The following is a 14904-nucleotide window of genomic DNA, read 5'->3' as shown; positions in this document are numbered from 1 at the left end:
CTTCCCTGTCGCTGTCCCGCAACCGACAGTTACGGCTTCAGCTGGTCAGCTACTGATTTTTCATTCCCATGGAGGCTCCACGTAGACCTGCTATGAGTATAGCTTTGCCCCTTAGCGTTTCTGTGTGTTAGAGGAAGAATGCTGGGGGCAGGAGATGTGTCTCCTCCAACAGATGACTGCTAGGCGGTGCCGGCTGAGGCACTTCGGTTCTGCTCAGAGGTCAGGTTTATGAGTGGAGCCGGTGAGGACTGGGGGTAAGATGCAAGGTTTACAAAATGTGCGTGTGTGTGTGTGTGTGTGCACGCGCACGTGTGTGTGCACGCCTGCATGCACACGAGTGTGCACAAGGAGAGAGAGGACTAGAGAGTTAGCCTGACACAGGCTGAAGGCTACCAGTTCCAAATGTTCTTCATCACTGTTTACCATTGTTCGTGCCGAGAAGTAAGGGCCAACGCCCGCCTCCCAGACTGAAGTCATAAATCTCAGGCCTGTGGGAACAGGGCCCACCCTTCCCCAGCAGAGATAGAGACGCTGGCCCAGACACACAGAGTGTGGAAACTTCCACTGGCCTGCATATGACCTCCCTACCTCCGAGTTCTCGCATCTTAAAGGGACCCTGGCTGAGACAGATCAAGCTGGCAGGACAGCCCTTTGGGGCTGTTGTCTTTGAGCCGAGGGAGGCTTCTCTATCTTATTCTATGTCTAGGACACCTTCAGACTTGGGAAGGAGTCAGAGTGCTCATTAATTCAGAAGCCTGAGTTTGTTTTCACTCTATTTCCGAAAAAGCTAACCTTAGTCTGGAGTCAGCCAGGTGACCACGAGGCCCGCCGAGGAGTGAGAAGGAGGCAGGACTCCGTGTCGTCAGCCGCCCTTCCTGGAGCGAACGGCCTGCCTCTCTGGGCCTCCACCTTGGCGGATCACTTCGCTGGAGGGTCGTTGGGTTCAAAGGCAAAATGGTTAGTTACCTCAAGAAGAAGCCTATTAAAAAAGATTTTTTTTAAAAAAAAGAAAGCAAGCAAGTGCAGATCATTTCATAAATAACAGATCTACCCCCCAGGATTTTCAGAAGCCTGTGAAGCTGTGGAGAAGGACGGCTGTGGTGTCTCCCAGCCTGGCCCTCAGTCTCCTCGTTGGCCCAGGCTGTTCTTCCTAGTGTTCTTACACCCAGTTCATGGCACTCAAACCAGCAAGGCTGTGGGTCTATCCTAACCCCCTCTTTCAGCTGCTCGTGGACATGCCCAGAACTACAAGGACTGAACCCCTCCGGACAGCAGCATCAGTGCCCCATCCCTGTGAGCAGCCTCTTTTCTGTTTCCTACTGCTTGCTTCTTACTTCCTTGGGATCTTCACTTCCATGGCCACCCCCAGCAGGACCTTGCCTCCCCCACTCCCTGCCTTGTCTGCCTCATGAGGTTTGTGGCCTGTGGCTGCGGGACTGGGCTAATTGGTGAACTCTGTGGGCACAGCCAGCACATTGTTGTCTTGTGACTAGCGCCGTGGCTGCTAGAGAAGCAAGAGACTCCATCTGGTCTTGCCTTTGGAGAGCATGCTGTCCGACTGGAGGAGGGTGGTAGTTATTGGCCTTGTTGGCTAAATATTTATCACCCGTCCCCATTCAAGGCACATGGTAGGATTACATTTCCTACTCATTGGGCCTGGGTAGTGTCGCAAGAATGGTTCTGGCCAATGAGCTGTGAGCAAAACTGTCATGTTCCTTCTAACCTGGAACATCTAATTGCTATGGCAAGACCTCACAAAGCATTCTTTCATATTTGCCGTGAGGACCAGCTACTTCAGAAAGCAGCTCCATTGTCAGCCTGAGTCCCTGTGGGACAGTGCTGAGCAGAGCCCAACCCTCAGCCTCATACACGGAGTGAGACATTTAGTATGTGCAAGAAATAAATCTAGATTGTCTTAATCCTCAGAGATTCGGGCAGGGGAGTGGTTGGGGTGACGGTTACTGCAGCACAACCTAACCTACACTGACTGATACAGAGACACAAGATATGTAGGTCTTGGACAAAATGATTGTCTTACAAGGCCATGGGTAGCCGTATTCTGAATGTTATGGATTTGGTGGTAAACCCAGATGCACTAAAAGAAGAGTAAAGTGGCGTGGTCTGAGAACACGTGCAGGAGACTGAGTAGGACTGAAGTTAGGTTGAGGGGGATGGGAGGAAATCCCCACTTCTCCATTTCTCCTTGAACATTGGGTGATAACCCATTCCAGCCTCATTTGCTCTTCCCACATTTCTTTAGTTAGGAGGGCATTGGGCTTCTTCTGCACCCCTCATGACCCCTTCCCTTCATCCCAACTGCCTCTCATCACACATCTTCAATCCTCTATTTATTTCCTTCCTCACTCATCCTTATCTCCAGTCTGAGAGTCTGAATCCAATCACCCTACCAACTCAGACGCATCGCCCCTGAGTGGTCCACCTCCCCTCTCGTGTTTGTACCTCCCTCTCCACTTGTTCCTTATCAACAGCCTACGAATGCTCTCAAATGCATCCGCACTTGAAATAAAAATCATCTCTTAACCTTGAGCCAACCCCTTATTCTAAATGATTCATTAATATACCAACCCTGTACTTCTTTATTCCTTTGGAGTCTCCTGTATGCTTCCTCCTTACAAAATAAAAGGCAGGATTTAGGGATCAGATGCTATAAAAAGCACATCAAGGTATATTCAGTCCAGACTTTATATGTCATCCCTGGCCAACGTTAGCCATCTCACAATGTATCTAGGAAATCAATATTCTATGAAACAGCGATTTCAAGAGGAAAGTTCACCCTAGCTGGACTCCATGTGGGTAATTAGGTGTTCTGTAGTGACAATGGACCTGATTTACTATGAAATGTTCATGCCATTATGGTAAAATAATTTGGCTCATTAAATAATCTGTCTGTCAGGACTGCTGGTCCACACCAATATCTGCTTTCAATGACAGTGAGAGACGGAGCCCTGGCATGGAAGTCAGGAGTTCCGAGTTCTCATCCCAGCCATCAGCTAGCCCTGTGACCTGAACCAGTTACGTCCCTTCTTCAGGCTGTAGTCTGTAGCCCACCCACCGCCACCCCTAATCAAGAGTTTGACTAAAAGCCCTGCAGTGGCCTTTCAGACCGCAACATTACTGATTCTTTCTCATCATTCTTTTCTGTGCTAAAACATAGTGGGGTCAAGAGTGAAGAACTGGGACCGTATTGATTTGTTCCAGATAAGCAGGAAAAACTTATCTGTCAGCCAATAGCAAGTGTGTGCTCTGAGGGGTACCAGCTGGCAAGGGGTTGATATGGACTGGTGAGCAGTTATCTTTTTTTTTTTTTTTTAAGATTTTATTTATTTATTCGACAGAGAGAGATCACAAGTAGGCAGAGAGGCAGGCAGAGAGAGAGGAGGAAGCAGGCTCCCTGCTGAGCAAAGAGCCCGTTGCGGGACTCAATCCCAGGACCCTGAGATCATGACCTGAGCCAAAGGCAGCGGCTTAACCCACTGAGCCACCCAGGTGCCCCTGGTGAGCAGTTACCTTAACAGGAAATTAGGAGAACAGCTCTCTTTTCCCATTCCAGCCACATCCCGGATGAGTTATGTGACCTTGAACCTGCCACTCAACCACTCTGGGCTACCCTTTGGCTCCAAGGGTCTGTGACAGTTCACATGTTCTTGAAGACCTAGTCTGTAGTCTCCCCACTCAACTGCCCTCGCCCTGAAAGGAAGCACTTCCTGGATTACGGTGGATATTAAAGCCGCGTGGCCCAGGTCCTTCCTCTCATGTCCCAAAGCAGACCGGGCAGCATCTGACTTAAAAACCATCTCATGCCCCCATGTACCCACATACTGGGGTCGGAAGGTCACATGAGAGTAAAACAGAAGTTTAGAGAATCCATCGCTCACAGGCACAAGTCTACCATAGCCTCTCGTAACTTGGAATATAATTCTTCAAACTCATACTCATCCTTTCTGTTTCCACAGTATATTGAAGTCTCCCAACCAAGTAACTTCCATCTCTTTCCTTGATCCTCATGATGTTCTTTCTCTTAGTTCTGCCATGTGTGACCACATGCCTTTGGCAGTATACCATGGCAGTCAGGGCCCTGGACTGTGCACCTCTTCCTGGAGCCTCACGTGACACCAGGATTATGAAGCAAGGGCCAATGGGGTGTTAAGGAATTTGAACTTGTAAATAATGTTTCCTCATTTTTATATTAAACAAACACAGATAAATTACAGTTTATTGTGTCTCTCTCCACTGGAAAAGAAAAAACACAAGACAAGGGTCTTCTTTATTTTTTGCTTGTTCCTTGTTGAATCCCAAGTTTCTAGGGTAGTGCAATGCATGTCATTGACACTCAGTAAAATTTTGATGAGTGAATGAATGCACATCACATATGAATTTTTAAGCTGAAACTTGAGATTTGGGGAATGATGTCATCAAAGGCATGTTACTTTAACCTCTAATCCTAGACTCTTTTAAGTTTATCAGTTCATTTGCCCATGCCTCTGGGGCACTTCCTGAAGACTGAAAATTAGGTTACAATTTATCCTACTTGGAGAAGGAACACTAGATGAATAAAGAAGATGTTCAAGGACACACAACCCCAAAGGAATGGAGGCCAGGACTAGAACACATGTCATTTCGACATGTTTGCCTGTGGTGGCTTAATTATAAATTTAATAAGTTTATTGTGTGCCGGGTGATGGGTTAGTTGTACTTTGAAGCACAATAGAGCCACAAGAGATTCCTGGCTCTCTTCCGGGCAGCCATGTTTTCTTTTCTCTCAAAAACTCTTCCTACTCATGCCTGGCCTGAGAGTTCCTTCCCTCCAAGAAACTGTGCCACAAAGGCCTCCAGTTTTCCTTTCAGGCCCTGACAACAAGTCTGCCATCGTTTTTCATTTCCAAAGATTTACTGGTTCAGTTTCTGTGGAGCTACAGAAGGAAGTATAAAAAATAAACATGTGATGGTTATAAAGTCTAAGAAGTCGGACAATGTTTTTACAATTGCAGTCTTGATCTGTAGTTCCTGACTCCTTACTGGTGTTGTGTAGAAGTCTTCAGATGTCCTACCCAGAGTCCTTCCCACTGCTCCACCTCACCCTGTGTTTTCTTTTCTGGGTCCATATTTTTTGATACGCCAGCCAAGATCACTCGTGTCTGCCAGACTCCCCAGCCTGCCAAGACCATGGCAATCTGCTGCATTATTTGAAGAGCCACCAAAAATCAGAGACAACTGATGTCTGAGACAACAGAAACATGTCCTCCCTGAGCATGATATGTTACAAGTTGTTGGGGTTGATCAGACATTGTCTGAGACCTACAGTTATATATGCTAGACCCAGGGGCCACGGTTCAGAGCACCGGCTGCACATCAGAATCACCTGGAGAGCTTTTAAACATAACAGTGCACAGACCCCACCCTAGACCAACTAAATCAAGATCCATGAGGTAGGGTCCAGATAGGGATTTTTAAAAGCTCTCCAGTGATGCTATGTAGTGAGGACTGTGAATTACTACTATGATGAACTTGATTGCTTTGCTCTCTAGGGTATCTGAAACTTTGTGGCTGACCTAGTCTTTAAAGCTATTAGGAGTTAATTAATACATATGCATTCAGACTGGCTCCATTGAGCCAGCCAAGGCAGTTCCCAAGATAGGTTTCAAGGGTTCAGGCCTCAGGCCTCTGTCCTCTTTCCTGAAAGTATGTGATCAGATGACCCAGCACTCACGAGGTCTATCCTGACAAGTGACCTGCTATGCTAGTTTTCTCACTCAGAGTTTCCAGATTCCTTTGCCTACCATCAAGATCCTCAACAATTGGCCTCAAATTCCCATTCAGATGTTCTTCCACTGTATCTCTCTGCACACACCCAACTGCTGGTAGTTGGTGAACCCACTGCCCCCCTCTGCACGCTTATCGTAGTGTGCATATTGAGTCCGGGCACGTACTGGGGCTGATCAGAAGTGCCCTTACCCCCATCTGTTTCTCCATAGCCAATCTTTATGTCTCCACTCAGAAAGCGTCTTTGATAGGCACACATGTCTGTGTGACCACCACAGCTCTCAAAAGCTGCTTCCTTTCCTGAATTTATTGTCTATTGCAAGTATCATTGTTTAGGACCCTTCAAATACATGCATGAGTATGTGTGTGTGCATTTCCCAACGAGCTGTAACACTTACATGTGGTAGAAACCAAAACTCCTTGCTGTGTGAGCCAAAGTAAAATAATGAGAACTTGGGCTCCCTTGAGAATGTTGAGATTTGAAAGAGAATCCTGTAAGAATGTGCATGCAATGAATTATTTGATCTTTATTATTTTTGCTAAAATAAAAACGTAAATTATTTTGTCTTTAGAACAACCTTGTGAAGTAAATAGTGTTATTTTCACCATGTCACCAGTAAAATACAAAAAAAGAAACAAACAAAAACAAACAAACAAAAACCTAAAAGGAGAATCATTCATCTTATCCCCAAAGACACCAAGACAGACAGAACTGGCACGAGGAACCTAAGACACAGGGTGAGTCAGACAGCCTTTTAACAATAGAGCTAGAGCGAAAATTCAAGGTCTACCCTGCCGACTCAGTGTTCTTTCAACTAATAGAGTGGTTCTCAAACATTGGCTAATGCATCAGAATCACTTAGAAGTCTTGTTCAAATAGTAGATCTGGGCCAGGTCCTGATAATCGCATTTCTAGCAAGTTTCCAGATGATGCTGATGGTACTGGCTCAGGCAACACGTTTTTGAGGACCTCCATTCTAATAAAAGCTATTTCCTAAGACAGAAACAGACTTCAGGCCTAACAGATGTTAGAAAAGCAAACTGAAGTCATATGGAAATAATAAGAAATAATAAATGACTTAACCTATTTATTTCAACACATGCTTGTCTATAGGGGTAATTTGGTATAAATTACAAATAAAAACTCAAATTTGTAGTAAATAAATCACTGTTATTAATACTTCAAGCCAAAATATCAATATGTTTAAAGGGGTTGAAATAAATTCAGGCATGATAGATGCAAAATGGATTAGAAATAATCCAGTGGAATGATAAAAAGAAAAAATGGCAAGGAGAGACTTGAACCCAGACCACCCAAGCTCTTTGCAAATTCCTTAAGAAGGAAGGGGGTTTGGCGGCAAATCATTTGGTTCCTCCATCAATCTGCCTATCACTCCATCAGTGGGTCAACGCTGTTAAACACTGCTGGCCAATTAATGGGATATGCAAATGGCCCAACAAAGAGCTTGTGCTCACAAGAATATGTCCTCCAGTTTACATATACAATTTATAAGAAAACAATGTTGAAATTTTGTTAAAATTTGGAAGCAAAGATGTTATATGAAGTAAAAATTGGAAAGATCAAGATCAGGGTGAGTTAGAGAAGAAAAAAAGTGTCCAGATGGCTATAATCCAGGAATTGGTATATGCCAGAGTTTCACTGATTAGTCATTGAATTAATTAATTAGTTAACACCGTTTAAGAAATTCAATGTGAACTAAATCTTTAAAAATGGGTTGAGTTTGGATGGGTGTAGAAGAGGAGGAAACGTACTTGAGAAAGTATAAGCATCATGAGTAAACTGAGAGGAAGGAAACTGCTTATTTGTGAGAGAGAGACAGAGAGAGGGAGGGAGGAGCCGGGCAGAGGAGAGTAGGTAGGAGCAGTGAAGAGGTTTATGCTACCACACAGACGGGTCATGGAGAGGAAGAAGAGAAATGGGAGGTAGGGTTAAGGCAGTAGATTGGGCCCAGAATGTTCCAGAAGTCATCAGGACTCTTCCTGTAGGTGAGAACAGCCCTTGTTGACTCTCAAGCTGGGGTGGGATATGGGGTGGGGGCTGTGTGAGAGAAGTTAAAGTTGAAAACAGTACGATCCCACCCTCAGGGATAAGGCTGCAGAAAGCCCAAGTTCCCTGCAGCTGACACAGCAGACCAACAGCACACTCTGCCCCTGCCCTTTGCACAGACCTCTCCTAATATTTGGAGGATCATGGTGGGAGTACATATGGAGGCCCACATGTGCCATATGGCTACATATGTAAGAGTTATAAATAAAGATAACAACTGTCAGATACAATATGTTCCCTCCTCCTCCATTGATAGATATACTTTTATATCAACCTAGAAAGCCAAGTTTCAATTTAAAATTCTCAGTATTCTCAGTTTTCTGTACCAAACCTGGAGGCCTAGGGATGTGTAGGCTCCAGCCTCTGCCATATACCTCTTCTCTTTCCACCCTTGGCTCCACCCACATATTAAAGGCCTTATGCTCATGCGTGTGAACATCCCAGACAATGTGTCCAAGCGCCTCCACAGGCCCCTGTAAATAGCCACCACTTGGCCACCCTTCAGATCTTAGGAGGCATTCTGTCCTCAGAGGGATGGACCAAGGAGGAGGTCCATGCAGCCCCTGGAAGTGAGCTTGGAGCCATTATGTCAGGGAATTATGGATCCCAGGAACAGTGAAATCTAGAAGAGGGCAATGGGCTTGAGGTGAGCACATCTTCTTGGTCCCATGACTCTTCTGTCCATGTGGAAAACATGGCTAGAAGACAATCAGAGTAGGGAGCTGGGTCAGGCACTCTACTTGCCTTATCTAACAATGATTCAGCCCCTAAACCACCACAAGTGTGGATTCTACTATCCCAACCCACTGCCAGCCAGCCCCCTCCCTCCACACCCCTGTCATTCTCTCCATGTTAGAAGTTTCTCCCTTGCAGCTGGTGATGGAAAAGTCCCTGAATCAAAATGCCACCTGGGCTCACAGAGCCACCCTTTGCTGGAGAGCCTGGTCTCTGGCAAGCCAAACCAAACAAAGTGTCCCGCAGGGGTCTCACCGGCCGAGACTGCAGCCCATCCTTCACCCGCCCCCCGCCCCACACCGCCAGGCATCCGCAGATCTAGGGCTTCAGAAACTCATCTCATCACTTCCCTTTTAATCTCCACGTTAGCACTTGTGCCCTCCTTCAAGTGCTCCAAGGTAATTTTAAAGAATACCTCATTTTGCTTTCATTTTGCTCGGGCCTGGCTTTCCCATAAATCAGGGCTAAGGCAGAACTTGAGAGGACTGGGCTAATCAAGACTTCAATCTCAAGAAATGTTTAACTATAAATCAAAATAGTTGAAGGCTCTCCAGATCCTCAATTTTCTTTGAAAGCCTAGTTTGTCTTGTTTTCTTTCTTTACCCCCCACTTCTTTCCATCTCCCTCTTTTTTTTTTTTTTTTTTTTTTCCTGATTGACCATGCTGAGCTCCAAATTTCATCCTGGTGCCCCTAGAAATATTTCTAAATAGTTTGAGATGTTTTCTTCGAGGCACTGCTCTAAGCAATGTAAGAGGGATATTACTGGCGCTAAGAGGTGGGGGTGAGGGCAATTGACGGCATCTTGCTAGAACTGGAGGAATTTCAAATTTCAGGAATTGAATGATCCTAAAAAGGCATGAGCAGGAACTTGGCTGTCAAAGGGAAGAGGAATATAATCAGCAGAACCATTCACTTTGATCAACTTTTTATTTCAGATACCTGTTTTTGTAACAAAACATCTGAGCAGTGTTACAAAACAAGAGTAATTTAATCGGATCCTCTCTTATAGTTATAGGGCTGGCTGGGGTTCTGGCTTGGGATCGTCCGTGAGGTTGCAGTCAGAAGGTGGCTTGAGCAGGAGTCTTCTCAAAGGCTCCCTCACATATCCAGCACTTGGGCTGGGAAGGCTTTAACAGCTGGGGTTCCTCGGGCATCCCTTCCTCTCTCCGCCATTTCTCCCTACAGTCTCTCCAGCATGGCGGCCTCAGGGTAACCAGACTTCTCACATAGTGTTTCAAAATACAGGTTGTATTATTATATAGTATGGTGAGGCCAGTGGATCTAGAGAAATTACCATTGAAAAGATAGTTTGTTATACTGACAAATCTTAAAAAGAAGGGGCACAGCATGCCGAGGAGAGCCACAGGGGGAAGCACCAGTGTTGGTCAGGGGGTAGGAGAGGAGAGCCTGTATTGTATTTCTGTGGGAAGGGACAGGTGAGGCAGAGTATGCAGCCTTTGGATTGGCTAGTTTGAATAATTTCAGTAGGCTCTGGGGCATAGAAGGTGCCTCTTAGTTTTCTGGTACCTGGCCCTAGGATGATGAGAGCAGGTAGATAGTGGCCCAGAATGTGAGAGCCCATTAAAAGAGGCAGTTGGGGTATGGGCCCAGTATCGGTTAGTTTGCACTCCCAGGTGAGGTGTTTGCCATCTCTAGGAATTCGCTAATCCTGAGGAGGGCAATCCCTCCAGGGTCAGCAAGCTTCCAGATGTCAAGCATCAAAATACAGAAAATAAAAAAACATGGTTAATACACATGGTAGGTAGCTCAGGGCCCCAAAAGCCTGTGTCGAAAGCCATACAGAGCCAGGTAGACATTAACATTGCCTTTTATGAGCTAGCTTCCAAAGTCATGCAGTATCATCTGTCACTTTCTGTTTGTAAGAAGCAAGTCATTAAGGCCAGCCCATAATCAAGAGGAGGAGAATTGGACTCCAGCTTTCGTCAGAAGGGTGGCAAAGAATTTGTGTGCACATTTTAAAACCAGCACACCTCCCATAATAGAGTCTCTGCAACCTATCCTTAAGGACCAATGGGCACCCTCCCCCATTCCTTACAACTCAGAAGCCTTAGAGTTGAAAGTTAATAAATCCAGTTGCCCCTCTGTTAGCACCACATTTCCCAGCCAAAATTCCAGACATGGTGTTGGAGTCAGAATAACCTCCAGGACCCCCTTAAATGGCAGGGGTTGAGGACAGGAAGTGTGATCTCAGTGCTGTGAGCTGTAGGACCCTGCCACCGTGCGGTTCATTGTTTAGTCACCGTACACGTGTCAGGCTGTCCCAGGAGAGGTCCAACTCCAGGGATGAAAGAGGACAGGCAGTGTTATTCCACCTTATAGACAAAACAGCTGAGGCTGCCTGAGAGGTGAAATACCGTATCCAGTGTCTCTCAGTCCATTTGTGGGCAGGCAGCGGTCTCATCTCGCTCCCCCACCTAGGAGATCCCTGCACTCCCCGACTTCCTGCCTGTTCTGGAAGACAACATACAGGAGAGACTGAGGAGGATCCACCGCCAGTGTGTGCACATGCTTCACAGGTGTACAGGCTAGAGACTAAGGGAAACAAAGAAAGAACTTCCAGTCTTGAAAAACTGAGATGGCAGGAAGGAAACCATAGGTGTCTCCGGAGCTGTGCTGATCAGATTCATCAAGGTGAGGCAAAGAGTCTTGGGGGACAGCCTGGAGGATGACGGGGAGTAGTGAAGCTGCAGAAACACAGCTGAGACCCCACTGACCCAGTGGAATCGTGTGTTCACTCTGCCCCAAAAGCCACAGCTGGCTCTAGGGCAGAGAAGAAAAAAAGCAGGACGAAAGATGTCATTTAGAAGCACTTTCTGATAGATGTGGGCAGAATGACTGACCCAAAGAGGGAGCTATAGATAAAAAGGGAGATGATCCCATATTATAGCAAGATAGCATCCAGTTCAGAAGACTTTTGTTCTTGTCCCACTGATTCAAGAAGCAACGAGAATCCCCTGGCCATAGAAATGATGAACGAAAGGATTCACCATGGACATCTAGTCCGGGTAACCCAGTCTCTACCTCTGGCACCAAATAGTATAATCCCTGATCACAGAACAGACTCAGACAGCCCCCAACTAATCAGAAAGGAAATGATATGGGGCCAGAGATGCCAGGAAAGTGTACACATCCCTTTGCTCCAGGATTAGAAATTCCACACTTCCAGTCTTAGTATTGCCAGTCATATCAGAACAGGGGCATAAAATACAAAGATGAGAAAGGTTTTTATATTTCATTATGTACTACTAACCATTCATCATACTGATCAAAGCCACATCAGTTCAAAATAAATTCATTCATTGTTTAAAAATTAAAAGAAAATGTAAGGTAACCAATAAATATAAATAACCAATAAATATAAATATAAATATAATAAATATTAAAACACAGAGAATTGAGTCCAACTTGCTCAGTTTAGAGATGAGGAAACTGAGGTCCAGAGAGGGGGTGATTTTCCCAGGTCACATACAAGCCACTAGCAATGTGCTCTTTCTACCACCCTTTTCTGTTCCCCATGCCATTCCCACCCTGCCACTGGCACCAAGGAGCAGAGATTTTACTTCATCTTCACTGTGCATCTCCAATACACAAATCTCTGGAAACTCTGAAGCTACCCACCCCCTAGGAACATTTCAAATGACTAAACAGAACCCCTCTATCTCCACACATGACGTGTCTGAGTCTACCTCACTCCTGGCCCTTGAGGGTGGGGTTTCCAGTCGGATCTCCTCACCACCCACCAGGGCCTTGTCTCCTGCATGGAATCTCTGGCCCCTGAGAGATGAGGCTAGAAAAGTTAAGTGCTTTCCATTCCAATTCTCCATTGCTGGAAAGAGATACTGGAGAATGGGAGGAGAAGAGAAAATATGTGTGAGGCTTTTTAGCATGTTATACAAAGCCTCCTTTGTGTTCCAAAATCATCTTCCCATCCCATTTAACATTACTCCTCTTTCCTGTCTCCCATGCTGTGCTTACCCCATCCCACCTGGAATGATCTTTCCCAGAATCTCTCCTGACAAACTCCTATTCATCCTTAGAAACCCAGTGCAAATAGCCCTTCCTTTCTGAACCCTTTCATGCTTCTCACCCCCATCCAGACACTACAGACTGTCCTACACACTAGGTCCCACCTTCACCACTGCCATGATGGCTTGCTTCAACTTCTATCCCCGCTGTTCCTCCCACTAGATCCTAAGCACCCCAAGAGCCTGAATGTGATTTAGTCATCATAAGTCTCTGTAGTCTAAACCAGTACCTTATACATAGTACTTATTCAATGATTGTGGATAAATGAAATAATATAGGCACTAGGGGAAAGAGACAGGAGAAAGCACACAAGCTCCCATACTCAACCAGCACACCCTAAAGATAAACCTTAGGAAACAAAACATCCAGAATGGAACTGAGAAATACAGTATGAAGAGTGGCATGTTGATAACCAGCCCTCCAAAAAAAAAAAAAAAAAAGAAAGAAAGAAAAGAAAAAAAAAGGGCCTTAATATGCAATACTTGCCAATTTCCATGGTGTAAAAACCTGTACCATGACTGATCACAAGCTACCAATGTGAACTCACTAGACACAGAGCTGGGGAGAAGAGTACACGGTTGGATCTCATGAGCCAAATGGTTCCCACCTACCACCGAATGCAAGCCATATATGTAATTTTTAAATGTTCTAGTCCCACTAAAACTGTAAAAAGAAATAGCCAAAATTAATCTTAATGTTTTAGCTCAGTATATCCAGAATATTACTTTAACATCTAATCCCTACAAAAGATTTATTTGAGAGAGAGCAGGAGTGGGGAGGAGCAGAAGGAGAGGGAGAGAGAGAATCTCAAGCAGACTCTGTTCAGGAGCCTGACTCCAGGCTCCATCTCACGACCCTAAGATCTTGACCTGAGCTGAAATCGAGAGTCAGACGTCAACCGACTGGGCCACTCAGTTACAAAAGATTATTAATGAGCTATTTTACATTGCTGGTTTCATATTTAATCTTTGAAATGCCAGGGCGTACTTTACACTGCAGGACATCTCCCCTGGGACTGATTGCATGTGGTTAGTGGCTCCCGGTTGGGACAGCCCAAGCCTAGAATCAGAGTGAGAGCCACACAGAGACATTGTGACATGAACATCTGTCATTTTTAGGATGTTGTCCATGATTTTTTGAATGCTGTTGCCTTTTTACAACTTTAGGCAGAAACAGTGCTTCTCCCATGGGCTAGGTTAATTTCAGAGAAGGTCTGTTGCCACTCCGGCCCATATGGCTGCTCTGTCAGGATCCTGAGCACTTACTCATTACTACACCTTCTTTCCAGCTTTCAAAGTTTAAGATTGAAGGCAGCCAGTGAATACCCAGGTGGAATTTTCCCTCTGCTCCACATGCCAATTTAGGATCAGAAATTGCATCCACCACCCCCCATCGACTGCTCCTCCCATCACGTGACTGCTAGGAGTATGGGTGCACAGATAATGAAGCTGGACTTCTCAGAAGCTAAATGTGGATAGGAAGTGGTCAGAAATTCACCTGTTGATTAATGGGGGAGGTAGGCTGCTGCCCAGAAGCCTCAGGGAGGAGAATGTAAGGCCTTCATTTTTGAAAGGAGAGTCTGCAACTCTCCAGGCAGTGACCTGGGCATCAGAAGTCATGGGTTCCAGCTCAGCTCTTCGTGACTATCAGAAAATCCCACAATCGCTACAGCTTGGTTTATCCTTCTGTAATCCGACATTGAGAATTTGGTGGTAGGCTTCTGATACAACAAAATGATGCTGATGAAAATGCTCTGGAAAAATGCTAAATGCTGGGATATTGAATTCAAAAGCTGCAGACCTTAGCAAGACATGCAGACTGGAAACCAGAAAACAAGGGTTCTTTTCTTGGATCTGTCAGAAATAGGCTGTGTGCAAGTCATGTTACCTCTCTGGACCTTTTCCCTATCACTAGAATGAAAGGGCCCATTTAAGTGACCAACATAAGCTAAATCATGGATGACATGATTTAGCTTATGTTCCAAGCTCCATGGCCTCCTCCCTCCCCCAGAGTCAAACTGCCCCCACCCCAGCTCTCTAGCACCATCTCCTCCTTCTCTCCCCTTTCTCGAGGCTTCAGTCACAATGACCTTTTTGTGGTCCCCCATGGCCCTCAGCTAACACCTTTCCATGAGGCCCGTATTTAAGTTGAAACCCCCTCCCCTGTTTTGTTTCCCTCGTAGTAATTTCACTCTCCCAGCATACTTTTATTTATGTATTTTGATGTTTATCTCCATTCTCTAGAATATAAGTTCCATAAAAAGAAGGAAATC

General features: G+C 45.5%; 2 protein-coding genes across 5 annotated transcripts in view; one reads left to right on the top strand and one right to left on the bottom strand.

The window, feature by feature from the left end:
* Positions 1 to 14904, top strand: part of SLC14A2 (solute carrier family 14 member 2) — a 177733-nt gene that overhangs the window by 71032 nt on the left and 91797 nt on the right. The window lies entirely within an intron of this gene.
* LOC116572352 overlaps positions 793 to 14904 on the bottom strand; it is a 54310-nt gene continuing 40198 nt past the window's right edge. For 2 of the 4 annotated variants that reach the window (XR_004278250.1, XM_032311290.1), the window contains one exon: positions 9212 to 9866. Coding sequence is in view for 1 of the 4 variants with exons in the window: in XM_032311290.1 (XP_032167181.1) it covers positions 9644 to 9866 (223 nt within the window). In the remaining 3 variants the exon portion in view is untranslated. Of the gene's footprint in view, positions 980 to 2586; positions 2630 to 9211; positions 9867 to 14904 lie in introns of those variants that run through there. The other 2 variants (XR_004278247.1, XR_004278248.1) reach the window with 2 other exon arrangements.

Source organism: Mustela erminea, chromosome 13 (genome assembly GCF_009829155.1).
Source record: "Mustela erminea isolate mMusErm1 chromosome 13, mMusErm1.Pri, whole genome shotgun sequence".
In the NCBI taxonomy this organism is placed as follows: domain Eukaryota; kingdom Metazoa; phylum Chordata; class Mammalia; order Carnivora; family Mustelidae; genus Mustela; species Mustela erminea.
This window is presented reverse-complemented; position numbering and strand designations above follow the sequence as displayed.